This window comes from Balaenoptera musculus, chromosome X, assembly GCF_009873245.2.
Source record: "Balaenoptera musculus isolate JJ_BM4_2016_0621 chromosome X, mBalMus1.pri.v3, whole genome shotgun sequence".
In the NCBI taxonomy this organism is placed as follows: Eukaryota; Metazoa; Chordata; class Mammalia; order Artiodactyla; family Balaenopteridae; genus Balaenoptera; species Balaenoptera musculus.
This window is the reverse complement of record NC_045806.1, coordinates 35,942,311-35,970,014: the sequence shown is the minus strand read 5'-3', so window position 1 is coordinate 35,970,014 and position 27,704 is coordinate 35,942,311. Positions and strand designations below refer to the sequence as shown.

The 27,704-nt window shown below is 35.1% G+C and overlaps 1 protein-coding gene across 4 annotated transcripts in view; it reads right to left on the bottom strand.

Annotated features, from left to right (window-relative positions):
- The window catches only part of USP9X (ubiquitin specific peptidase 9 X-linked), a 121,912-nt gene that overhangs the window by 54,864 nt on the left and 39,344 nt on the right, over window positions 1–27,704 (bottom strand). For 3 of the 4 annotated variants that reach the window (XM_036839142.1, XM_036839144.1, XM_036839143.1), the window contains 12 exons: window positions 27,029–27,141; window positions 25,184–25,402; window positions 22,152–22,267; window positions 21,440–21,691; window positions 21,225–21,363; window positions 18,468–18,620; window positions 17,451–17,555; window positions 13,111–13,317; window positions 11,588–11,724; window positions 10,268–10,416; window positions 4,305–4,392; window positions 1,257–1,599 (listed from right to left, as the gene is read on the bottom strand). In XM_036839142.1, coding sequence (XP_036695037.1) covers window positions 1,257–1,599; window positions 4,305–4,392; window positions 10,268–10,416; window positions 11,588–11,724; window positions 13,111–13,317; window positions 17,451–17,555; window positions 18,468–18,620; window positions 21,225–21,363; window positions 21,440–21,691; window positions 22,152–22,267; window positions 25,184–25,402; window positions 27,029–27,141 — 2,021 coding nt within the window. The remainder of the gene's footprint in view (window positions 1–1,256; window positions 1,600–4,304; window positions 4,393–10,267; window positions 10,417–11,587; window positions 11,725–13,110; window positions 13,318–17,450; window positions 17,556–18,467; window positions 18,621–21,224; window positions 21,364–21,439; window positions 21,692–22,151; window positions 22,268–25,183; window positions 25,403–27,028; window positions 27,142–27,704) is intronic. The other variant, XM_036839145.1, reaches the window with a different exon arrangement.

Genomic DNA, 27,704 nt, shown 5'->3' with positions numbered 1-27,704 from the left:
ACCAAAGTAAACAACCTGGTCTGTCTGCAGAAAAACATTTCAGATCCAGAAAACAATATAAACTGCTGTGAACAGATCAGATTTTTAAAGACAGGAATAATATATTAATACTCTATTACAAAAACATGGATGGAACTTGAGGGCATTATGATAAGTGCTAATAAGTCAGAGAGAGAGAGACAAATACTGTGTGATCTCACTTATATGTGGAATCTAAAAAAATAAAAAACACAAACAAAAAATTGAACTCATAGATACAGAGAACAGATTAATGGTTGCCAAATGGTGAACAGGTTCAAAAGGTACAAACTTCCAGTTATAAAATAAATAAGTCCTGGGGATGTAATGCAGAGCACAGTGACTACAGGTAATAATACTGTACTGCATATTTGAAAGAGTGAATGGTAAGAGAGTAAATTTTTTTTTTTGCCGAGCCACACAGCTTTCGGGACCTTAGTTCCCCAACCAGGGACTGAACCCGGGCCACAGCAGTGAAAGCACCGAGTCCTAACCACTGGACCACCAGGGAATTCTCGAGTAAATCTTAAAAGTTCTCATTACAAGAAAAAAAAATGTAACTGTGTAGTGATAGATGTTAACTAGACTTATTGTGATCATTTTGCAGTACGTACACATCAAATCATTATGCTGTATACCTGAAACTAATGTAGTGTTGTATGTCAATTATATCTCAACTAAAAAAAAAAAAAAAAAAAAAAAAAATATATATATATATATATATATATATATATACTATAAAGGTGCAAAGGTGGAAAAATTAGCTTTAAGTAGATAATATTTCACTCAGGTATCTAAAAATATCACAAGTTAAACAGTGCTGATAAAGTATACATTCATAATCCTTTCTAAATAAAGTCTTTTTTTCTGCCCTCTATTTTAGCGTTAAATGGATAAGCTAAAATTAATGTTGAAGAAGAAACAGGTCTACATTAAACTAAAAAAGGGAAGAAAATAACTTTCATGGAGGGGCATGAAAGATCTGTATGGTTAGCGCATTTACTTCTAAACACATCTGGGACAGACAGATTCTAAGCCAAGACAAAAGGAACATCAGTGGCAGAAGGAGGGGGAGGTGGAGGGAGGGAGAAAAGTAAGATAAAGATGAACTATCACTACCTCCTGCGACAAGCATCAGAGCAGCATACATACATATAATTCATTTGTACAAATGTGATTTCTTACCTATTTGAAAAACATCAGATACACTGCTTACAAAGTTCCTACTTTTCACTTACCCTCCAAAGGTAGTCTAATCCTATTAACTCCAAATCATCCATCATATATGCTCTCCTTTTTGCTACTAGTTTTCCTTCTCGACAATTCACAGCTTTGAAGAATCGCTCAAAACATTTCATTCCATTTTCAGTCAGTAGAGAAGGATCAAGCTGAAGTACATTGCTTTCAAAGAAGTCCTTATTAATATCAGGATCCAAGTCTGGTTCATCGCCCATCAACTTGGAATACCACTTAAAACAGGCTTCACGATCACAAAGGTAAACTGCGTTCTCTGCTAAGCATTTCCATATTTGCTTTGCCTGAGGAGCGCAGAGCCACAGTTGGCCATCCTTCAATAAAAATCTTGAAAGACATAAAAAATTAGCAATTAGATCTATATAATTTTTTATCCTGAAAGGCAATCTGTCTCTATATATGGGAAATAATCCATTTATCACAATTATATTTTAACTACAGGTAAAAAGATGTCAGTTTTTTATCAACATCTTAAAATAACTTATTTCTTAATTTTTATCTATTACTAAAAAATACTAGATATTAATTCATTCAACAAGCACATATTAAGCACCTACAATGTGCCAGGAACTCTGCTACATCACTGGACCTAAACTGAAAAAAAGATTTGTTCCCTGTACACGTGAAACACTGTAAATCAACTATACTTCAATAAAAATAAAATAAAATAAAAGGATACACATTGGGAGAAAAAAAGATTTGTTCCCTGAACTTAAACAGTTTCATCTTTGAAACCAGCCATTTTGAAAGTATGTTTACTAGGTTACCTGAGTTTTAGCATTGTGCTTATATGGTATCATTGGAGAAAGAGGTATTCTATTATGTGACTTTATAGATAACCAACTCATCAACGCTGAAGAGTTAAAATTGCTTAAATTTTAATATTTGATGATGATCTAATATTCATCACTCAGTACTTGGCCACACTGAACAGAATAACCGACATATTTTAAACTTTTTAATGTCAAAACTCAACAGGATGCTTATTAATTATTCAGTGGCATTCTCGAGGGTCTTTTTAGTTTTGGGACTATAGGTTTAGTTCAAGTGAATTCTGTTTCAACTAGTTTCTTCCGTTAGCTTCCTTTTTCTTTTAGCATTCATCCACCCACCCTGTCGGCCATATCTCTGAATGACAAGAGAATGAACATCTCGTTTTATTCTGAAGAACTTAACACAATCTTTAGCTAATGTAATGGTGGCTCCATTCCCAATTACATAGTAAGGTGAATGTATTTAAGGTTCCCTCTTCATTTCAAAGCATTTTGAGTTATCAATTCTAGTGTCTTTGATATTTTCATAGTATTGCTGAGCTTAAAGAGGGCTTCTAGCACCTGTCCTACCTAACCCTGTCAGCTCTAATTTACAGATAGGAAACTGAGGTCCAATATGATAAAATACAGTTGTTTTCAGTTTTGAGTTGTGTTTTGGTTTGGTTTGGTTTGGTTTTTAAAAACAGCAGCAGAAAACTTTCTTCAAGCAAAAATTCCATTTGGAAGGCCAATGTATAAAAATAAAAGCAGAGCTGTTTCAATTGTTGGGAAGAGGAGGAAAGAAGTGAGAAATGGGGATAAAACCTCTACTGCTTGTCCAGAAATCTTGGAGGAAGCTCCTCAGAAGCCCTAAGGCTCCAAGGTAGGTTTGAAAAATCACTGGTCTAATAGAAAAAGCACAGACTTAAGTCAGATACACCTAGTTGAGTAGCGCAGCACTATGATATACTGGCTGTGTGATTTCAAACAAGCTAGTTTAAGCCATGCGAATCTCAGTTTTCTTATTAATCAAACTGGGATAATACCTGCCTCCCTGCACTGCTATGAGAATTAAATGTAAAGCATTTAACACAGGTCAAATACAGAGTGAGTAAAGTTCGGTTCCCGTCCCTTGAGAGAATTGCTGTAGGTCATATAGATAGGTACTAATAGAGCAAGGACTAAAAACAAGTCCTCTGATCCCAAACTTTAATTTAGCAAAAGAGCTGATAACCACTCTTCTGTTCTAGGCAATCTAAAAGATACAACACACACCAATCAATAACAATGGCTCACTACGGCAATGATTCTCAATCTGGGGAGGAAGGTCCTTCCATCCAGATGGTTGAAAAACAAAACACACACAAAACCACTTCACTTTAAACAAATGCCAAATTTCTTAAAATCTGGTGTCTAGAGTTTTCCCTCAAGTTAAAATCTTAATGTAACTACTTATGTCAGTGTTTCCAAGTAAGCACATAATTCAATAAACGTAAGCCTATAATTAATGTAGCCCAGGAGAAAATTCCCCAGTGTATCAAAATAATAAATGCAATAGATTTTCTGAGGCACTCATAATCTGGGCATTTCCCTCAGCATGCTTATGATCTGAATAAGCTCTTCTGCTATATGATGTGGTTTCTGAATTCACAAGAAACCTCTCATCATGAAAAATTTTAACAATTTCAAATCTACAAGTGTATAATCATTAAAAGCTAAACATCAATGAGTAAATCAAGCCTTGGACTACATTTAACTTTGGCTTAAGGGAATAAACCTCTTTTCCTCATCCCTATCAGAATAATGTTATTAACCCATGACCCCAGACTGCCTTTGTCAGCCACTGTTAGGATAAACGAGGCACCAAAGAACTCAAATCACTCTTTTGGGGTGCTGGTCCAACAGCCTTTTCTCCCCATTTCCTTAGTGTCTATGATATCATTAAGGTCAATATGGTTCTCTAGCTGCTTCTGTCAAAATATGGAAATCTCTTCTTCAAAAATAAATATAAACAAATATGAAGACCAGAATTCTATACAAAAGGTTTAAATGTGTTCTCTTCAAATACTGCAAAGAAGAAAAGTTAAAACTCAGCCAATAATTTAAAAATATTTAATAATGAACACATAGGGAAATGTCCTGTGACTTTCATGTAATGATTTCCACATGGGGAAATAAAATGTGGCAAGAGCCACCTAACAAAGACCTAGTCATATAGCATATCAACTTGGTATTCTTTATCTGTCTTAAAAAGAGCAACACTAATTGTTTAAAACAAACCTAAGGAAGTTAAGCCGTTCTTGAACTTCTTGAACATGACTATATCTACTTCCCAGCCTCACAGTTTGTGGGTCATAGTCTTCATGGTCTGCAAATTAAGAAAAATCTTGCATTATACACATGGTTATCCATATCATTGCTGACTTTAATCAAAGGAAGATAAGTCAGTTAAAAAGTCGTTAATCCTTTATCACTAAAAGGCAACATGAAATTTACTAATTACTGGTAGTTTCTACCCATCTCCTTTTTTCCCAACCAAAATAACCTTTCCTTTCACATAACCAAAAGAAAATAGTCTGTTAAATGTGCTGTCAAAAATAATTCTTCATACAACCCCTTTGCCCAATTTTCATACATAATGAAGTAATTTCTGATTACAGCCTAAGACTGACCTGAGTGGTCTATGTTATAAAAAATTATATTGCTAACCTCTATCTAGGAAGTTATAGTTAACGCAAGATGCTACTCTACATAATGAAGTTATCATACCATAATCACCACCAGCATGTTATGAAAGCCTTGAACATTCTCAGATAAATTTAAGAAAACTTACCCTCTATCACGGCACGACGACGGGTATATATTGGTCACTAGGCCTAGCTTAATTTGGAAATTCCTTAAAAAAATTTTAATAAAATAAAGCTAGTAAACCCTTTGGTTTTACTTTCATTAGAGTATACCCTACAATGGAAGAAAAAAGTCTCAGTGTTGGCAATGAAAGACCAGAGCAAAAAAAACCTTTAAAAGCACCTCCGGTCCTAAAAACACATTGGACAGTGTTTTTTTGTTTTTATTTTATTGGAAAAAGCCATATATGATCTGGAAATGGTCAAGTTAATTTGTGGCTTAGAGCAGAAGAAAGCTGAAGTAAATGTTCTGAACAAGTGCTTTCAACTGCTTGGGAATCAGAGACATTTCTTCCAGAAAGTTGAGGCAAGTTATGCGGGAATAAGAAATTATGTAATTTTTTTTTTTTTTTAGAAATTGTATAATTTAATTAGCATTAATTATTGGTATTTTCATACCCTGGATCTTATGGTATGTGTATGCTAGTGCCAAAGAATTCTGATTGTGAGAGACCCTTTAGACATAGTAATGGTAATCAATGTCTTCATTTTTTTTTTTTAATTTATTTATTTTTGGCTGCATTGGGTCTTCGTTGCTGCACGTGGGCTTTCTCTAGTTGCGGAGAGCGGGGGCTACTCTTCATCGCGGTGCACGGGCTTCTCATTGCGGTGGCTTCTCTTTGTTGCAGATCATGGACTCTAGGCACACAGGCTTCAGCAGTTGTGGTGCACGGGCTTAGCTGCTCCGTGGCATGTGGGATCTTCCCAGACCAGGGCTCAAACCCGTGTCCCCTGCATTGGCAGGCGGATTCTTAAGCACTGTGCCACCAGGGAAGTCCAGGAGCGCAGAGTCTTAACCACTGGACCACCAGGGAAGTTCCTGTATATTGATCTTAATTCCTGCAATCTAGGGGAACTCATTTATTAGTTTTAATAGATTTTAACAGATTCTTTAGAATTTTCTGTATATGAGATGGTGTTATCTATTAGACATAATTTACAATTTCTTTTCCAATCTGGATGCTTTTTATTTCTTTTTCATGTCTAGTTGATCTCGCTAGCATCTCCAGTAGAATGTTAAATAGAAGGGACTAGAGTGGACATCCTTGTCTCATTCCTAATCCTAAGAGAAAAGCAGCCAGTCTTTCACCATTAAGTATGATGTTAGCTGTAGGTTTTTTGAGATGCCCTTTATCAGGTTGAGGAAACTTCCTTCTATTCCTGGTTTGTTGAATGTTTTTATAATGAAAGGTGTTGGATTTTTTCAAATGCTTTTTCTGCATCTACTGAGATGATCTCATAGTTTTGGCCCTTTATTCTATTAATATGGATGGTATATTACAATTGACTTGGGGTGTCAAATCAACATTGTGTTACAGGGATACATTCCATTTGGCCCTGGTGCATAATCCTTTTTATATGTTGCTGGATTCTGTTTGCTTGTTTTTTTGATAACTTTTGACTATATCACAAGGTATACTGATCTGCAATTTTCTTTTGATGTCTTTGTATTATTTTGGTAGCAGGATAATAATGGCTTCATACTATGAGCCTGGAAGTATTCCTCTTTTTGAAAGAATATGTGAAGGACTGGTGTTAATTCTTCTTTAAATATTCAGTAAATTCACTAATTCACTAATGAAATTCACTAATGACCTGGTTCTGGGCTTTTCTTTGTGGGAAGTTTTTTGATTACTAATTCAATCTTTTTACTTGTTATACATCTATTCAAATTTTCAATTGATTCTTGAGTCAGTTTCAGTAATCTGGCATTCTCTTATTTTTTAAATTTTTGTTAAGGTTAGTGGTGATGGCCTCTCCTTTTTGACTTTCACAACTGAGCCTAACTAAAGGTTTGTAAATTTTGCTGATCTTTTCAAAGAACCAACTTTCAGTTTCATTGATTTTCTCTTCTCTATTTCACTTATTTCTGCTCTAATCTTTATTAATTCCTTTTTGTTTTCAGGTTAGTTTTCTCTATTCTACTTTTTGAAGGTGAAATGTTACTGATTTGCTATCTTTCTTCTTTAATACAGGAATTCTGCAGTATAAATTTCCTCTAAGCACTGATTTAGGAACACTCCATAAGTTTTGACATTTTATGTTCTTTTTCATTCATCTCAGCATATTCTCATTTCACTTGGCATTTCATCTTTGACCCACTGGTTAGTAAAGAATGTATACTTTCCATACACCTGTGAAATTCCCAAATTTACTCTTTAATTTATAATTTAATTCCACTGCGTACAAAAAACCTACTTGTATAATTTCAATGCTTTTAAAGTTAATAACGCTTGCTTATAGCCTAGAGTATGGTCTGTCCTGGAGGATATTCTGTGTATACGTGAGAAGAACGTACATTCTGCTGTTTTCGGGTGGAGTATTCTACAGATATCTTTTAGGTATAGTTTATGGGTTTATAGTGTTCAGGTCTTCTATTCCGCTCCCCCCCCGCCCCCCGTGGCTTTGAATTACTGTCTGCTGTCAGTTGCTTTCAGCCTAATTACTTCCTTTAGTATTTCTCCAAAGGCAAGTTGGCTAGCAACAAATTATCGCAACGTTTGAGAATGTCTTTACTTTGCCTTCATTTCTGAAAGACAGTTTTGATGAATGTAAGGTTCTTAGTTGTCAGGTCCCTCCCCTGTCCCTGGCACTTTGAATAGGTTGTCCTACTGCCTTCTGGCCTCCAATGTTCTGATAAATCAGTTGTTAATTTTATTGGGGTTTCCTTGTATATGAGGAGGTTAATTGAAAGTGGCAGTCCTCAGAAGACAGAATGCAAAAATGTGATCTACAATAAAGACAAGTCCTCCAACTCTATCCAGAAACCAGGAAAAATGGTAAATAAAACTTTTATAAGTGTTCAAGTCAGTACAAAGTCTATCCTACCAATAAGGTAAACCTTAACTGAAAACTGAGAGATGGTTTTATACTGTGTTGTATGCATATAAAAAACTTTTAAAAAATGACTTGGTAAGCACCAATGCTTGAAGGCAATAAGAACACATGAGTAAATACTGAAGATAATTTTAGTAAGTTCATTACTTTATCTAAATAATGTTAAAACAGGAGGCAGAATCAGCTGACCATGCTACTGAGGAAATGTCGTCACCCCTCCTGCCAAAGCTTAAGATACTAGTACAGATGAAACATGGGCAGGACAAATAATACTGGTGAAATACTTATCAGAAATTGAGAATATCAGTAAACTAGAAGCCTGATGTTATCCTGCTGCATAATGTCTCATACCTAATGGGATCCATGCAACATTTTATTATATAGAGGCTAAAACATAATTTATTTTTGAATTGCAAATTTGGAAACTGGTGGTTGATCGATTTCCAAATGGTGTGAAAAGTTTGTTTTAACAGGAGAATTTTACTAGCTTTAAAAATTACTTTCTCCCCATATTTAAGTATCTGGAGACTGATCAGTATTAATCAGAAGATTACTACAATAGAGGAAGAAAAGGTATCAAAGTTAGTTAGGACGAACAGAAGGTATGGTGTCAATAAAGTCAGGGGACCATATCAGTAGCAACAAGAATTCAAGGGCTTACTATGTACCAGGCATTATTCTAGCATAAATAACTTGTTCAAGGTCATACACCTAATATGTTAGGTCATGTTTCAAAATCTAGGCAATCTTACTATGCAGATTCACATCGCTTACTTTGTGAAGACACAGACAATATAAGAAGGGGAAACTGAAGCCTGAAGACATTCAGTCCATGAAATTGAGATGAAGCAATGACTCATGTAGAATTTGACTACAAAGGAAAAGAAAACCCTAGTGAGGCTGAACTGTACGTGTATCATCTCCTGATAGCCTCGAGAGCAGGATTCTCAACCTCTGACAATGAAATTAAATGAAATACCACATGCAAATAAATTAAGTAAAGATTAGCAATGCAACACATGTGGTTTATATTAAGGCTTCATTTGGGGGGAAGGCCTGCATTGGCATCTGTGAGGGCTTTGTACCATCAAGAAGAGGTGACATCATAACAGAATGTGAGTTACATTAAACTGAGCCGAGATGTTTGAATGCTTGGGAGTACTACATGCAAACCTCTTTTGCCTCTCTCAGATTTTGTTTGCATTTGGTATACAACATAAATCATATGGTTGCATGCCTATGTTGTCCTGATTATTCTATCATGCTACTTAGATGAACTTAGGACTGAAATGATAAAAGATTATTGCCTGGTGCCTATCAGTTGCCTGATGCTTAAACTGGCTACGCAATCTATTAACTAGGAGGACTCAGCTGGCCCAGAGTGGTAAATGGAAGAACAGAGTCAACAAAATCAGTTCAGGTATCTTGAGAGCTGCTTAGTTTTTCAATTATGTTTATCTGAGTTTTATATGGGAATGTATGTATGTACCTTAAGTGTTAAGCAAAAACCTTGTGATTTATAAGCACCTTGGTTGGAATTTTATTCAACAATGGCAAGAATCTACTCTAACTCTTCAAATAATGAGTATTAGAAATATCCTCATTTTTAATATATATATTGGCTTCTGCAGACTCTACTATAACATGTTAAAGGAGTGGTATGTTCAAGTAACCATTATGTTCAATTCTATCTCTGTGGTAATATAAAGTTTTCTTTCTATGGCAATGTGAAGAAACTTAAACCTACAAGATAGTTCTGGGGTTTATTTTGGGGCCTATGAGTTTGGCATAAGACAGAGGAATATGTACTAAGAACCCATCTGTACCCTAGCACACAGACTCAGACACAACTGTCAGAGGGCAAAAGCACATTGAAACAGAGCTCCACATATGGCAGGCGCTTAAAAACGGACTGTTAACACCACAGAAATCTTTACCTTAACATGTTAAAACAAATTCACACTTTGAAACCAATGTAAACATGTGGATTCTAGTAGCCTCGGATCTCTTTCTTATAAACTTTTAATTCATAAAGTCTGAAGAACTTCTGAAACATGGACTTAGGATTACAAAAGAACTATAGTATTTGCAAGAACAGACTTAGACAAAAGGTTTCTTGAAAAGATAAGGGTGGTGGTAGTAAGGAAACAAAGGATGAAAATGAGTCAGGTACATACCTAGGAAGGTAACAACCAATTGTAGTATAGGCAGGCAGAGCTCCCAGGCAGGGAAGAAAAAGAAATCAATTTAACAAGGAGAGTGGGTAAGGCAAGCACTTAGTAAAGAGCCTTGAAATGCTGGCCTGGAGTTTAGAATGTGTAAGATTTGGGAGTAAAAGTGGATCACAGGTTCATAAAGGAACACAGTTTATAAAATCAACTACCTCGCATCTTTAAAAATACATTTGTTGTCACTTCTAAGGTGACTGATAAAAAAAAAAATGCTGGTAAGGGAAACTGCTGTTATTTTTCATAGTTCATGTTAGCTTACAATACATACCTCTAGCATATAGTCTCATGCTTTCCATATAAGTTGCAAGGTTTTCTGCTACCAAAGTAACTAGGGCATGATTGTGCTGAAGTTGATTGATTAAGTCATGGCGATAGAATACATGGGGACTTCGCTGAGTTTGACTGAAACGAGAAGAACTTAACAATATAATTAGGCAATTAAACTCTGTTGTAATCGAAAGAGCTTATACAATCTAAATTCTGAGATACTAATTTAAACACTTAAAATGGTTTCCTTCACAACAGAATTAACTTTGGGCCATTTATTTTCTTTAATGACAATATTAAGCTATTTAAAAGAAAATAATCAATACCTCAAAAACAAGACATTAATTCCACTATTCTTACTTCATACAAAAACTATGCATTAATATTCTCCAATTTCACACTATGGGAAAATCAATGACTGATTTCTTCTGCCACACTACAGTAGTACCAAAGCACTTACAAGTTTACATGATTATTTCCAGAATTATAAAATAGAAACATTTCTTGTAACATTAGCACCACAAAGATTATGTTGTAAATGTAGTGGAGAATTTAATCAAAGAAAGTGCTTTCGTTAAAATTTTATTTATTAGGCATTCAAAGTACAGAATTATCTCTTATTTCCATCAAGTATGCCAGATAATTTCAGTGGCATGTGTTGTATCTATTAATCTCATTCCTCACTGCATTTTATCCTTCCTGCTTTGTTTCCCTTTTTGCCTGTACCTACCCTAATCCGTATTATATATTTCTTACAGACATTATATTTCCGTAATTGGTTTACTTTGCAATGTTTTAACGTTTTATTAACTTTGAAATGTCATACTACAGAAGTTTTCACAGTAAAATAAACCTATTGGCTTTTTAAATAGTTTTTAAAGTTAATTTCAAACATTAGATTTCAGGTATGTTCAAATGATGAAAGATGACAGGTATAGTTTAAAAATACTTTTTTCTGATTTATTTTAGCTAAATTTCTGTTAAATAGCCGACTTCAAATATCTTACATGCCAAACTTCAGTTACTGGAATAATTTGTTCTTGTACTTTCTGGTTGTAAGAGTTGGAACAGATAACATGAAAGCAATATTATCATCTTTATTCTGATACTTATCACTAAACTGTGTCTGACTTCCTCATCAATAAAAGAGGTGGATATGATAAAGGAATCCTCTTTTGTTCAAATTTAATCCATGTGTAAGCGTCCTGTCACCCCACTGTAATTTTCTTTTTTAAAACTTGCTTTCACCAACTGACAATGCCGTTTCTTTTCAATAAAATACATAAATAAAAATATTGAAATTTTCTGTTAAAAGCCTTACCTCAAATTTTGAGGTGCTTCGCCAAACAAACTACAAATTTCTCTAATTTGTTTCAGTGCAGGAATTACCCATTTGTCATTTGTACGAAGTTCTTCTATAAAGCGATCTATCCACTGTATCTTCTGTGTGTCACGGTCCTTAAAAAACAATTTCAATGTTTTATATAGGTCAATACTCAGGAGAATTCCACCTTCAAATTAGTTTGAGAATTACAAAATAGAGCTTTTCTTATAAGATTAGCATCATACACATTATGCTGTAACTGCAGTGAAGAATTTAATGATAATAAAAAGCTGCTTTTAAGTACATTTTTATTCCACATATACTACCAAAACTCCCAAAAGTAAAACACTATTATAAAAACTCAACATGACACAGATTCAGACATATCTACAGAAAGGTATTAAGCACACTGAAAAGTTTGATTTTAAAAGTTGCCAGGAGGTAGACATTTAGCTTTACCCAATGTATTAAGAGATTCTACCACATAATAAAATCCAGCAATAACATGTAACTCCGATTGTTACTCTGTATGGGTTTGTTTTTAGCATAGTAAGGAACATTGAAAATTTATATTTTACCAAGAAAATAGTATGGCAACTGAGTGAAAAAAATTCACCAATAATAAATTCACACACAAGGAGAGAAAGAGACAGAAACAGGTATAAGCAATTAAAAATTAATGTTATAAAATCAAAATTACTTCAGATATATTTTATTTCTCATACTTTATTTACTTTACTCCTTCCCTGAGTCAATAATAATCAGAAATGTAGGTTTGTGTACCTAACAATTTTAAGTACAGATTATTTTTATTTTGTGTTTGTGTCTCTCTTTAATGAAATAATTTAAACTCAAGGTTCTTATTACTATTTGGTATACTACATACTTAATGAACTACTAGTACAAGTGTAGTAAAAAAATAAAAAACAAAAAACAAAACACCTACACTTACGTGAGCTTATTAGTTCTTATATAAACTTCAGTTCATTAGTATAGGAAATTAGTTATTCAGCAATATTCATTTTACCATGAGTTAAAAAGATACACATGCTACAAGTTAGAATGCAGGGAAGTTGTTGTGTGATCTGCTCATAGGGAAGGCACTAAATGTTTTAGTGTTTAGGAAGTTCTACTAATTTTTCTTAACTTCCGTAAGAAGCAAAGAAAACCTAACTTCTCTTACCTCTAAAGTCCATAATCAACTTTAATATCTTATATGATCTATTGATATTTGAAACTGGTATTTCAGCACCATACATCTGACACTACCACCAGTATATTACTTGTTTTGTTTATACCATCTTTCTACTAAGAAGACTAAACTGCTTTTAGATGATGCACGAAACTTAGACATAGAGACCTAAGAGGAAGGTGGACTTAACATGAACAAAGTATGTCAATTCTTGAAGATCACTTCAAAAATAACAATGTCAGAAAAACCTGGAACTATTCTATATCTAAGCCATTCTCATGGTGAAGGAGAAGGGTCACAAAAAGTGAGCAAGGCAGCACAACCTCACCTGGGAGCAACTATAATCTAGTATTTTTATGTGGGCACTGAGAGCCAGGTCCATGATGTCTACAGGCACATCATCACTATGGGCCAGATTCCACAGGAGGTTCAACACTTTGTGTGCCATCACACCATCTTTATCATCTTCTGCAAGACGACGTATCAGCTCAAGTAGCTTTTCTCGCTGCTTTTTACTTGCATTTGTCCAACTGGCCTAGAAAATTTTTTAAAAATGATATGGAAACAACACATATTTATTGGTCACTGCTTAAAATTGTCACTGGATAAACTATATTCATCAGAAAAACAACACAGCTGAGCACAGCATTATTCAAGTGGTATCTGAGCGATAAGATAGGACAGATTTAAACTCCAGGAAAAACAAAAGAATCTCCATTTACAGTTAAATACCGCAGATCAGAGTTTCTCAACCTTGGTACTACAAACATTCTGGACTGGAAAACTCTTTTTCCAGTTTTGTGGGGGGCTGTCACGTGCATTGTAGGAAGTTTAACAGCACCCCTGGCCTCTACCCCACTAGAAGCCAGTAGCAACTCCTCCTCCTAGCTGTGACAACGAAAAATATCTCCAGGTATTGCCAAGCATCTCTGGGAAGCAGAACAGCTGCCTGTGGAAAACTACTGCCTTAGATTCAGTCTGTCATTTGCGCCTTTAAAATTATATTAAAAGATGTTAAAGACAACTTGATATACAAAGATTTTCATAATAAATGAAAAAAGCCTTTTATAGAGCAATGTGCATTACACGCATTTAAAAACAGAAGTCTATAACAAAGTCTGTTATTATCCAAGACTTACACAGAACAGAAATGATACAATGCTATTTCAATTTAGAAGACAGAATACTCATTTAAAAACTCTAAAATGGAAAACAAAACAAACAAGCAAACAAACAAAAACCCCTCTCTAAAATGGTACTTTTTAAATGCCCAGTTTATACAATGGGGTATGTGTGCAGGCTGGTGGCATCTGGTGGGTAGAGGTCAGGGATGTTGCTAAACAAGATGAGGAAAGGTGTATGTATAAAGTTGATAATCAGTGTTTATTGGAAAATAAACTGAAATCAACCTAATGGCAAATAGCAGAAGGATGATTAAGTAAACTACAGAGGATCCTTTCAATGGAATTATTACTCAGACATTTACAATGGGATAAATACAGGATATGTCATAAGTCAACTGGAGCGCACACTTCTAATTCCTCCTAGACCCCTTAAAATTATGAAAGGAATAAGATAAAGCTGCTAGGAATATAAGAAAAGACTGAAATATTAGACTATATTACAATTAAGAACATTTTAAAGAGAGAGACCAGCAAGCATTATGTGCCTCCTAAAGAAGAGCACATAACCACCTATGATATATTCTAGCAAAACAACAACAACAAAGGCTCTGTATCATACTTTTGATATACAGCAAAGCAATAATCAATCCAGTTTCCTCAACAAATAATTTACAAGGAAAAAGTAAAGAAAAAGGGGGGAACTGTAGATTCAAAGAGACTTAAAAGACATATGCAACTGATTACAAACCATGGAGCCTAGCTCAAACAAACTCCAAAAATAAGGTATAATCTGAGGCAACTGAAGTTTCATCACTATTTGACAGTATTAAGGAATTATTAGTTTTTAGGTATGATAACGATATTGTGAAGTTTTTCTTCATGTACTTATCTCTAACAGACATATACTAAAATCATTAAATATGGAAAGGAGAATCCATTAAGAACATTTGTTCAGGGCTTCCCTGGTGGCACAGTGGTTAAGAATCCACCTGCTAATGCAGGGGACCCGGGTTCGAGCCCTCGTCCGGGAAGATCCCACATGCCGTGGAGCAACTAAGCCCGTGCACCACAACTCCTGAGCCTGCGCTCTAGAGCCCGCGAGCCACAACTACTGAGCCCACATGCCACAACTACTGAAGCCTGCACGCCTAGAGCCCATGCTCCACAACAAGAGAAGCCACCACAATGAGAAGCCCGCGCACCGCAATGAAGAGTAGCCCCCGCTTGCCACAACTAGAGAAAGCCCACGCACAGCAACAAAGACCCAACGCAGCCAAATAAATAAATAAATAAATAAATAAAAATTCCTTCCTTAAAAAAATAAAGAACATTTGTTCATCCAAAGCCACCATGAGTAAAAAAAAAAAAAAAACACCACAATTTGCAACACTTGAACTGATAAAGATGACTAGTGTTCAGAATATCTCAAGAATTCCTAAGAATCAGTAAGAAAAGTACAAACAACTCAAAAGGGAAAAATTAGGCAAAAGACTTGAATAGGCTTTTCACACACACACAAAAGGAGAATAGAAACATATGAAAAGATGTTCAACTTCATTAGTGATCAAGGATATAAAAACCAATACGACAATGAAGTAACATTTCATACCAAGCAGACTGTCAAAAATCCCAAATTCTGACAAAAACAAGTGCTGGCAAGGATGTGAAAATCTCGATGGGACTGTAAACTGGTATAACCACTTAGAAGAACGAAGACTTAATTAGAACTCAAACATTGAAAAACTAGACCAGCTAGACCAGGCAAGTACATAAGTCTAATCAATAAGCTTTGAAATCATTTGGTTGCACTCTATAAAGAACTGCAAAGTGACCTGGACTTCATGCTTCTTTTGAATCATCTTTAGTAGAAAGTTTCAAGACACACTCCATAAGAACGTTAGTTTTACCAACACCTCAAAAAACAGTGCTTGCTACCAAATAGTAAGCGCTCAATAAACATCTATTAATCCAAAGGGGGGGGGAGCATAGATGATGGAATTATTTTTATATTTAGACTATTATTGTATTTAGACCACTCTTAGAAGAGGGGGTGAAGGGTCCAGAGAATGTAATAACAATCAACCTCTTCTTTCTCCTCCCATCACGGTCATCACTGGTCATGTACCATCATTTCATAAGTCATCTCAAAATTAAAAATGAATGGCAATTAACTTTAGAGTACCCACCGTAACTGATTCTGTTATTTCCTTAGCTGCCTTTGTTGTACTTCAAACTTAATTTTTCCATAAGGCAGTGATTTACAACTTTAATGTACTTAAGATTCATCTGAGAATCTTGCTTAAAATACAGACTCCCAGGCCCCATTCCTAGCAACTCAGAGTTAATTGGTCTTGGGTAGAAGCCAGTAATTGGTATTATTTTTTCTTCAATTGTGAAATACACATCAAGAAAGGTACAAACATACACATTATACTACATAATGTAAACACCTATGTAACTATTACCCAGGTCAAAAATAATATGGTAAGCAGCACTCCAGAAGCTAGCTGGGTCTATTTCTGAAGTTTATTATGTTAATGCAATCAAGGTATATGGAATTCTTGTGTGCCTTCATTCCTTTCTTCAACCTTCTGTTTATTAGACTCACCCTTGTGGTTGAGCTGCTCAAATCTGCTCATTCTCATTGTTATGTTTCATTATATGAACATTCCACAATTTATCCATCTTACATAGCAGTTTTTAGCTATTATTAATAATTCTGCCACAAATGTTGACTGTGTATACTGGTGTACATATGCATGAGTTTCTCTACAGTATATATTCAGAAGTCAAACCGATTAAGTCATGAAAATCTTACACTTTTCCAGAAACACCAAACTATTCTAAGTGGTTGTAGGAACTTATGTTCCCACCAGCAGTCAGTATAACTGTTATAACTGTTATTTTTAACAAGATATCTTCGTGATCTAATGCCAGTTGTTAACAGAATGCCCCTCTGTGAACACTGCCGTAACATCTTGTGTTCTTAATCCACAAATTCACCAAACACTTGGCTTTTACAAACCCAGCACTAGTAACTGGAGAGAGACCACTACACAATATGGCTTTAAAAAGTACATGATGGCACCAATGCAGATATGACTGTAGGAGCTCTTGGGCTACCTTTTGAATTACATTTCCATTAAGTCCATGAATTACATTTCCAATTTGCCTGTGCATATCACCCCAGACTATTAAGGTATTGGTAGTCCTTGCTGTTGATTCTTTATTTTTCATTGCAACCAATTAATCCTTCCCTGCAGTCCTACAGTTCACTTGAACCTATAATAAAAACACAAACTGCTAGGGGAAAGGAATTCAAATTGACAACTGAATTAAAAAAAAAAAAATTCCTTATTTATGAGGACTATTATTATAAAAATGAACATCAAGATCTCATTGAAAAAGAAAACAATGGTCAATTCCTTTACACTAGAAACTGTTTAATGATTTCCATTTAAGTACTTATTGGGTAAGAACCATTCATAGATTTAATGAATTAATTCTATTAAAAATGAAACTGTACTACTATGTTAACTATTACCTTAAAGCAATCAAAAAGATGATCAAGTTGCTCAGGAGAAAAATCCCATGCCAACTTTGCCAGTAGATCATGTACATTCTTCACAATGGCTTCATGCTTCCCCGCCTATTGAAAAACCGAAGAAAATCAGAGCATACTAAAATTTGAACAGCAATAAGTAGCATACACTGTCTGTGGAAAACTATTAATTAATAAAGTATTCCCATCTCTGACTAACTGTGTAACCTAAGAAAATTCCTAACATTTTTACATGTTTTAGAACTGCCATCTAAAACCTGACAACTCAATTTCTTGACATACATGGTCAATATAGACTTTGGGAATTCATGTGAACTTTTATTACAGTTTATTGAATTTAACATGCCAGTTCTAACATTGCAAATAGGAGAATAAGGCCCACCAGTGGTGTTGTTTCAAAACTGGAACCTTAAGCAGTCAAAGGCAAAACTGAATGCTTTCTTGGTTTCTACAGACTCAATAAACAAAGCTTTGTAATCTAGAACTCATCAATACTTCCCAAGTGATCCATGAATAGAAACTTGTCATTAGGATAATCAAAGGAATCACATAGTTTCTATCTCTGAGAGCAAAGGTTACTTATCCTTCTAAAAGCTATTAATCCTTCGGATTATTACAGGTTTTTGTAAATAATCTAGTGATTTAACTTTCCTGACATTGTTCTTTGTTTTAAGTATATGAAGAAACCAATTATGGATGTCTTATACTCTTTCAATAGACATTTCTTATTATTTTACTGTTTGCCTCTTATTTAAAACCTACAAATTGCCAACCTTTACCAAATACATACAGTAGACGTTGGAATATTTTTATTTTAAAAATATTACTGGCCATCTCAAAAGGATTCTTGACAGGACTTCTGTAAACAATAAGCATTTACTTATACTGAAAGTCAAACAGTGTAAGTCTTCATCCCATTTAACTACAACTACTACCATTTCTTTAGTTTTTAGTACATTTCTTTTACAAACCAAAGAGCCACCATCTTAAATTCCTTACCTGCGCTGCCCAGATATTATCAAGATCTTGTAAGGTCAGGGCCTTTTCTTTGATGACAAAACGAAGAATCTTCTCTAGCTTTTCTACATACTGTGGTTGATGAAGACTATCTCGCAAGACTATGGATAAAATATTGTTCTGCTGTATCCACTCCTAAATAGAATTCAAACACTTGTTTCAAAGCTTCTAAAAATATATACATAAAGTATTGTTCACACTTTTAGCTTCCAGGGTTTATTTTCTTTCTTTCTTTCTTTTTTTTTAGTTGCAGCATGCATGTGGGATTTAGTTCCCCAACCAGGGATCGAACCAGGGCCCCCTGAATTGGGAGCACAGTCTTGCCCACTGAACCACCAGGGAAGTCCCTTGTTCACGCTTTTAAACATTAGGAGGAATTTAAAAACTCAAAATATAATGCACTAATGTAACATGGTTATGTGTTCTTTTGATACAGAATTATGAAAAATCACAATAATTTCATGGAACTTAATTTTGCAGATACAGAAATGTTTCCATAATTAGAAACAGTGAAATCATTAAAAAGATTTTACTCCAGCATTTACTCAGAAAATTATTATTTAAATGTAGCAATTGGGCTTCCCTGGTGGCGCAGTGGTTAAGAATCCGCCTGCCAATGCAGGGGACACGGGTTCGCGCCCTGGTCTGGGAAGATCCCACATACCACTGAGCAACTAAGCCCGTGCGCCACAACTACTGAGCCTGTGCTCTAGAGCCCACGAGCCACAACTACTGAAGCCTGCTCACCTAGAGCCGGTGCTCCGCAACAAGAGAAGCCACTGCAATGAGAAGCCCACGCACCGCAACAAAGAGTAGCCCCTGCTCGCCACAACTAGAGAAAGCCTGCGCACAGCAACGAAGACCCAACGCAGCCAAAAATAAATAAATAAAATAAATTTTAAAATAAATAAATAAATAAATGTAGCGATCACCATGGTTTAGGTATGGTGGGTTATAGGACCCATTTTAGGATCTTTAGATTTTTTTATACCAGTTTTGATTTGGGTGAAAAGGTACTTTTTTTTTTAACTTTTATTTATTAACCAATTACACTATTATTGCTTATCCATTAGCTTTTTAATCTTCTAAACAATCCTAATGAGGGCTGTATTACCCTATTACAGAAAAGTAAACAGGCTCAGAAGTGTTGGAACCAGAATCTGAATCAAGGCTGAAAGCTTCCCAAGTCTGTGTTTCTCTAACACTATGCTATATTGCTTGACAGGTATTTATTTAATATTTAAATCAACAAAAGAAAACTAACTCATGATACAATACAAAGGTAACAGACCACACTGTATGATTTTACACTATTCAATTTAATGAGAATAAAAAGTATTTAGCCCCAAAATGTGCTAGAGAAAAGAAGTACACTTCTCAGCTGGTAAAGGTCCTTTTTTACTTCTAATCTATTACAGACAGGTATTTTTGTAGAATACAATTAAAATGTGGCAATATCAAATTGCTACAGAAGTTTCTAAACACTCAATGCCATCTGCCATATTCATCTAGCCTTGGCAACAGCTCAAGGACCAGAACCAGACCTCAGACCACACTGAGTAGCTCTGTGCTCGACTTTCCACAAGGTGAACAGACAAACCAGATACACAAAACTAGATGACTACCACCTGACCCCTAACACAGGGCCAATGTGTCTAGGCATCCTCCACATACCTTTTATCACATTCTAATCACTGTTTTCCCTATTAAACTGAGGCCTCCTTGAGGTCAAGGACAGTTCTTTTACAGATGTCTCCTCAGTACTGTCAGACAGTATGCGCTAAAGTTATTCAACCAATATTTAAGTAGCATTCTTATTCATTTTTTTAAAAAATGGATTCACTTATGTCAAGGGTTTTTTGGTTTTTTTTTTAAAGATTTATTTATTTATTGATTGATTGACTGACTGCTATGTTGGGTCTTCGGTTCTGTGCTAGGGCTTTCTCTAGCTGTGGCAAGTGGGGGCCACTCTTCATCGCAGTGCACGGGCCTCTCACTATCGTGGCCTCTCTTGTTGCAGATCATAGGCTCCAGACGCGCAGGCTCAGTAGTTGTGGCTCACGGGCCTAGTTGCTCCACGGCATGTGGGATCTTCCCAGACCAGGGCTCGAACCCATGTCCCCTGCATTAGCAGGCAGATTCTCAACCACTGCACCACCAGGGAAGCCCTCTTATTCATTTTTAAACTATAATATATGCAAATTACCTAGGGTAAATAAAGTTTCCTAAACTTTCAACATCAAAATGATGTAAATATAAGTGCTTAAGCGAAGTCCTTACAATGATAACAAAACATTAACTCATGTGTATCTTATTCTAATAATTATATTTCCTATTTTAAAATCTTTAAGTGGAATTCGTCAAATGAATAGGCCACTTCATTCAATAGCTACCAGATACTACCCAATCTATTCCCCAAATCACCTTTATTTACTCAATTTCAACCCCCACCTGACAAGCTAATAATTACTTCAGAACACCTACATTCAGCAGTAAGCTTATCAAAGATGTGCTAAGCTATCCATTATCATCAAACAATTATATATCACCAAATATACCAAATAATAAACCATGTTATCACAAAAAGTTCTCAGGATTAACAGAGTTGTAAATCAATCCAAACACCTCCCAATTTCAAAGTTTTCTTTAAAATGTTAATATTACTAACTTTAAGTAGAGCTATTCTGATTTTTGCCTTAGATAGATTATTATTCATGAAAGTAGAATCAAAGGACTTACTGCCATTCGTTCAGCTGTGAGCCATTCTTCCTCCTCAGGATTACCATGCCGATGAGTGTAGTACGATACACTAGATATCACCTTATTAACTTCATTAAGTGCATTCATCTTTCCATTAAAAGAAGAAATTTGCAATAATCTGTAAGAGAAATTCAGTGCTAAATACAATTCTAAACATTCACATAAGTAATTATTTCAAGAGGTAAATATCTTACCTAAGTATCATTTTTAACCTAAATATTTCTAAATTTTTTACAGTTTCTTCTTGTCCTGGAACCCTCGAAGCTAAATTTTTCAAGGATTTAATAATCATTGAAAGAGCATCATTTTTGGCTTCATTCTTTGCTTCTTTTTTCAGTTCTTCATCAGTTAAGTTTTCTAAAAACTGTGGAACCATTTCTATTACTGGAAGGAAGTACTTTTTCACCGTATGAAGAGTGAGAAACTCATAGCATTGTCCAAATGGTCTGAAACAAGAAAGACAAAAATCTCTTTTAATATTCAATTTCTTACAATTCAACTAGGACTGAACTCAGACTGTACCTATTACTTTAAAACAATCCGGGGACTTCCCTGGTGGTCCAGTGGTTAAGACTCCGCACTCCCAATGCAGGGAGTGCGGGTTCAATGCCTGATTGGGGAACTAGATCCTGCATGCTGCAACTAGGAGCCCGCATGCTGCAACCAAAGATCCCGCGTGCCGCAACAAAGACCCGGCACAGCCAAATAAATATTTTTAAAAAATAATAATAAAAAATAAAAAATAAAAATAAAATAAACCAGAGTAATTTCCGTTAAAAAAAATAAAAAATGCAAGTTACCAGCTAAAGAGAAGAAACCACATTTGAAAAAAGAAACAATTTTTATCAAGCAATTAAGTAGCAATTTCTATAATGCACTGAAGATTAATTTTAAAACATAACTTACTTAATAAGGGCTGCAATTATTTGAACATTTAATGCTGATCCATTAATAAAACGATCATGCAAAATCTGAAACCCATTTAAAGTGCCGAATTTGTTGAGAAGATCCACGAGCCAACCCTGCAACAATACAGTTAATAAAAAAGTTAACTTCCTGCTTTTGGGGGGAGGGAAATGCTATCTGAAGTAATTTCTTGATTGAAACATACTAGAAACAGGAAATTCAATAAAAGAAAATTATTATGTAAAACCATCTTTGAAAAAAGACACGAAATATTGCATATTGTTCACAGTAATCCTGTCTGTGAGAAAAGCATAAGTAGTAGTATAGATCACTAGGGCACAGCTGTTTGTTTGTAACGATATAGCTGGTGAACAGGAATTAGAAGCCACGCTTCTATCTCAGAGATCCCACCATATGAGAATACCTTATTATCTGAAGGTCTATTTTAAAAAATTTAAGGGGGTAAAAAGACTCTAAAAAAAAAAGGTATTTGGTAACCTAAGATATTGTTTGAATTTATTTTTTGTTGTAGTTGTGAATAACTACAAACACCCTAGAAATACAATAATCTTAAAGCCAAAGAGTGACCTATCCATTAAAAACTAATCCCTGGTATTCTATTTTTTGTTCCTAACTAGAACATGCTGGTTGATGCTTTGTGCTGTCTCATGTGAATACACCCAGTTCTCATCTTAGAGGTACCACAATACAATAGTAAGAATTATCTTTCAACCTCTTCTCTAAGGGATAGCAAGTAACTCACAAGTAGAGTGCAGCTGGGATAGGCAAATTAAAAAGGAATCAAAAGCTTATATAGATAAAAGAATCAAATGTATCTAAAAAGTCATGTACTTAAGACAACCTTTAATTCCTTGCCTTCTTCTAAAAGGCCACATTTGGGAAGTCACTGAAGGAAGAAAAACAAGAGGGGGACAAAGGGGCACTTTCTCTACTTAAGTCTTAAGCAAAAGTAGTTTCTACAGCTATTCAAAAAAAAAACAAAAAGCAGTATTCAGGACAACGGGAAAACACTAAGTAAAAGGTAACTGCTTTAAAGAGACACTATGGTAGTTCTGATATGATTTTTATGAGACTCTAAATCAATTAAATTCTCAAATAAATCAACTACCGTATTTCTATGTAAGTTCATTATAATGTTTTCCTTTTTATTTGGTCTTAAAAGGCTAAATCAAAACAATTAAAACTCTGATTCTTACAAAGAAATCTGTTGAGATAAAGTCAGATACAAAAGAATTTATGTCAATTTAATTTTCATAAGGTATTTTAAATAGACAAAACTAAACTACCGGGATTATGGACATGTGCTTGAGTCCAGCTATAAAGAAAAGCAAGGAAATGATTTTATTAGTCAGGACATTACTTAAAGTTAGGAAGGCCGGAGGGGGCAATGATTGGGAGGGAGTGTGGAAGGGGGCCTCCGGGGAGTGACAATGTACTATTTCTTGACCATTTCTTGACCTGAGTGGGTTACATGGATGCTCATTTTGCAATAAATCATTAAGCTATTTAAAAAGAAATAAAAAATCTGAGCATTTAATTCACCAGCTCCCTTTTGGCATTCAGCAATTCTAAGAAAGTACATACTTATTATGTAATGTATTTTTATTTCTCCAGTAACTGGAATGAGACAACTAGGCTGATAAACTCAACAGTTATGTATATATAACACAGTATATATATGTGCACAAAGAAAGTCTAAAGCTAATCTCATGTTTTCAGCTGCAATGTACACTTACGCAATTAGGAATACTCAAAAATTAGTAATACTCAAGAAAAGCTAGGCTTCAAAGAAAGATATATAAAAATGTCTTCAACCAGAAGCCATCCTAAATCAACTTGTTCCCATCGAGACTCTTACAGATTACTATTGACCTATAGAGCAAAAAATTAAGTAAAATTTTTAAAAAAATACAGGTATATTTTAGAGATTGCCATTATTTAAATATTAATTTGATTTACTCAAACAAAAAAAGTCTGAAGTGGCAAGAACAGGAACCTTGGGAAATACCAGAAACTCTCAGCTCTAAGTTCAATAACTTTTGATGATTTCCACTTTTAACAGAATAAACCAAACAATATATATATATATATTCAAATTTTCCTGTTTTTTAAAAAAAAATAAGGTCATCAATATTTAAAAAGTCTTCCTAAATTCTAAAATTTAAAAATTATATATGGTTAATTATTTAATATTTATTAAAAGAAGTACAGGGCTTCCCTGGTGGCGCAGTGGTTGAGAATCTGCCTGCCAATGCAGGGGACACGGGTTCGAGCCCTGGTCTGGGAAGATCCCACATGCCGCGGAGCGACTGGGCCTGTGAGCCACAATTACTGAGCCTGCGCGTCTGGAGCCTGTGCTCCACAACAAGAGAGGCCGCGATAGTGAGAGGCCCGCGCACTGCGATGAGGAATGGCCCCCACTTGCTGCAACTGGAGAAAGCCCTCACACAGAAACGAAGACCCAACACAGCCATAAATACATAAATAAATAAATAAAATATTAAAAAAAAAAAATTAAAAAAAAAAAAAGTACAGCTTAGGGATACATTTTTTAATGTACATTCTGTTTATGCTGGCATAGAAAATTTACATTGGAGAACTTTTACGTTTATGTATGCTATATATATTTCATTGATATTTGTAAGTTTTGCTATTTTGCTTTCATTTGTAATTTCTATAGTTTTATGACACATTAGCCAGGCCTTGGTCAAAGACGTAATCTCCTACTCTACTCTTATTTAAAAGGAAAAATATGCTCTGTTTCATACCAACCCAAATTATGACTATTTCCCAAGAGGCTGGGCAGAAGACAATGGGGACTAACTACATGGAGAAAGCCAAAAATATTTTTAAATTAAAAAAAAAAAAAATTACAAAATAATGCAAAATCCCTTTAAGAGCAATGTGAAATTACCCTCCTCCATGTTAACAGTAGGTTCAGATCATTTAAAGTTCTATAGCAGAGCAAAACAACTGTAATATTTAACTTTGAAAATAACAAACCAACACACTTTTGGTGATCGAGGGTCTGGAGAACGAGCAAAGAGTTCATCTTCAGGCAACTGAACATTTGAGGAAACGGATTCACATGGACGTGTACCATTGTAGATATGGAATTTGCAATGAGGATTTAAGGCCATGGAGAGAAGTTCTAGAAGTGGAAACCAGTCTTGGGACAACTTGGCCACACATAGCTCCACCAGGCGATGAGTATTGTTGATAATACACCTCTGTTATATAAAGAATAATTAATGAGATCAAACCATTCCAAACAGAAATATCTTCTGATCTTGATTAATTATATCTTAATAATGACCTCTCAACTGTGCTATACCGATCATTTGAGTTATGTTTAATTTTACTAATATTGGGATCAAATTGATGTATCAAAAAAGAAATTAGCATTTACTTTATAATTTATATAGTACCTACTTTCAAAGGCTATTTGCAATGACTTACAAAGTGAAGTAGGCACTGCTCCATGTCCCCAGACAAGATGCAAATTACCACTGCTTTCTCTATGCAATTTTCCGACTAGAGGCAACAATTCTAAAATCTAAACAGTGTATCACCAAATATCCCAGACGGAGTAGGTTTGCTATCTACGCCTCAATACAAAAGTCTGGGGCTTCCCTGGTGGCGCAGTGGTTGAGAATCTGCCTGCCAATGCAGGGGACACGGGTTCGAGCCCTGGTCTGGGAAGATCCCACATGCCGCGGAGCAACTAGGCCCGTGAGCCACAACTACTGAGCCTGCGCGTCTGGAGCCTGTGCTCCGCAACAAGAGAGGCCGCGGCAGTGATAGGCCCGCGCACCGCGGTGAGGCGTGGCCCCCGCTTGCCACAACTAGAGAAAGCCCTCGCACAGAAACGAAGACCCAACACAGCTAAAAATAAATAAATAATAAAAATAAAGGAATTTCTTTAAAAAAAAAAAAAAGTCTGATACCACTCCCAAAGTTTCCATTCTATACTTAAAAAAACTTACATGTTGAATTAGAAGATGTTGGTATTTTTATGCTATGGTTATATTTGAGAAATAGTTCACAGGGCATAAAAATATGACCTGCTTCACAATTTATAACCATGTTTCCATAATATAAACAAGAACAGAGACTTGGAGTAATTATGGTACTTCAATCTAAAAATGCACATTTCTTTTCACTTTTTAAGATCTCTGGAATCTGATTGTATCACATAATCAATGCATAGTGCATTTACCTAGACTGAAGGTATTTGTAGAGATTTGTCTTGGTTTCTGCCAGTCATCTGGGGACACCACCAACCTGAGACCACTTTAAGTTCCCCATTTGATATTTTTTGTACCACAACTCTGATTTGAATTTAGCCTTCAAAACGGTTTGAATACTGGCTTGTGGTTTAAGTTTTTAAGAGATTTTTTTCCCCCTCTACCAGGTGCCAAAGTTGAAATGTGCAGGTTTCTTTGGTGTTTCTTTCTGTATGTTAAGTTTATTTCTCTGCATTGACCCTTTGTGTCTCAGATAATAGATTCCCCATCTTGGGTGTTTTCCTTCCTCAGTGGTACATAAAGTAAGTGAGTGGTGCATTTCACAACTGTCATATTTTCAGTGAAATATGGTCACTTGTCAAAAGTCACAAGGCACTTGAGAACCAAGGAGACAGATTAAACCAATGTTTTCTAACTCTAAATCTCACACTCATTCTAAATGATCATGCTTCTTTCAACAGAAATCATAACTCATAAAAAGTATTTTTAAAGTTTCTCATTTTAAAATCCTTTAATTAATGGATCAAATATATAACCAAATATACTATATAAGAAAACACACTCATCACTATATGAATCTGATTTTTTAAATTCAAATGAAAGACTCACATGAATTTCAAACTTCCAGCCACTCACTGCCTCGTCTGTAAGGATTTTAGTGAAAGATATTGTTAGCCCATCTCGAAAAAATCGCTGACATGCTTCACTTTTAACATCAAGGCCTAAGAAAAGGAGAGAAAAATTAATGTAAACAAAATATTTCTCTGGTTGTCTTACAATGTCCAATTATATGATAAAAAGTAATAACTATAAAATACAGCTAACAAATGCCGACTAGCTTTGGAAAAAAACTCACAGAATTATGTATAAGAGGTCAAAAAGGTAACAGATTCAGAAACAAAAATAATCTTCAATGAATTTCAAAAATACTTAACTGTATAAAAGTACATTAATACAAGTAATATTAAGATGAATCGAAACTATTTCAAATTATGACAGTGGACCGACCTTAAATACAAAATGGTTATGAGTACCATGTGATAGGGGATTTAAATATACTTCACAGTATTTTACTCTCTGACAACAAATCTTAAAATTTTTAAAATGACGTTTCTCAGGGACTTCCCTGGTGGCGCAGTGGTTAAGAATCCGCCTGCCAATGCAGGGGACATGGGTACAAGCCCTGGTCCGGGAAGTTCCCACATGCCACGGAGCAACTAATCCCGTGCACCACAACTACTGAGCCCATGTGCCACAACTACTGAAGCTCGCACGCCTAGAGCCC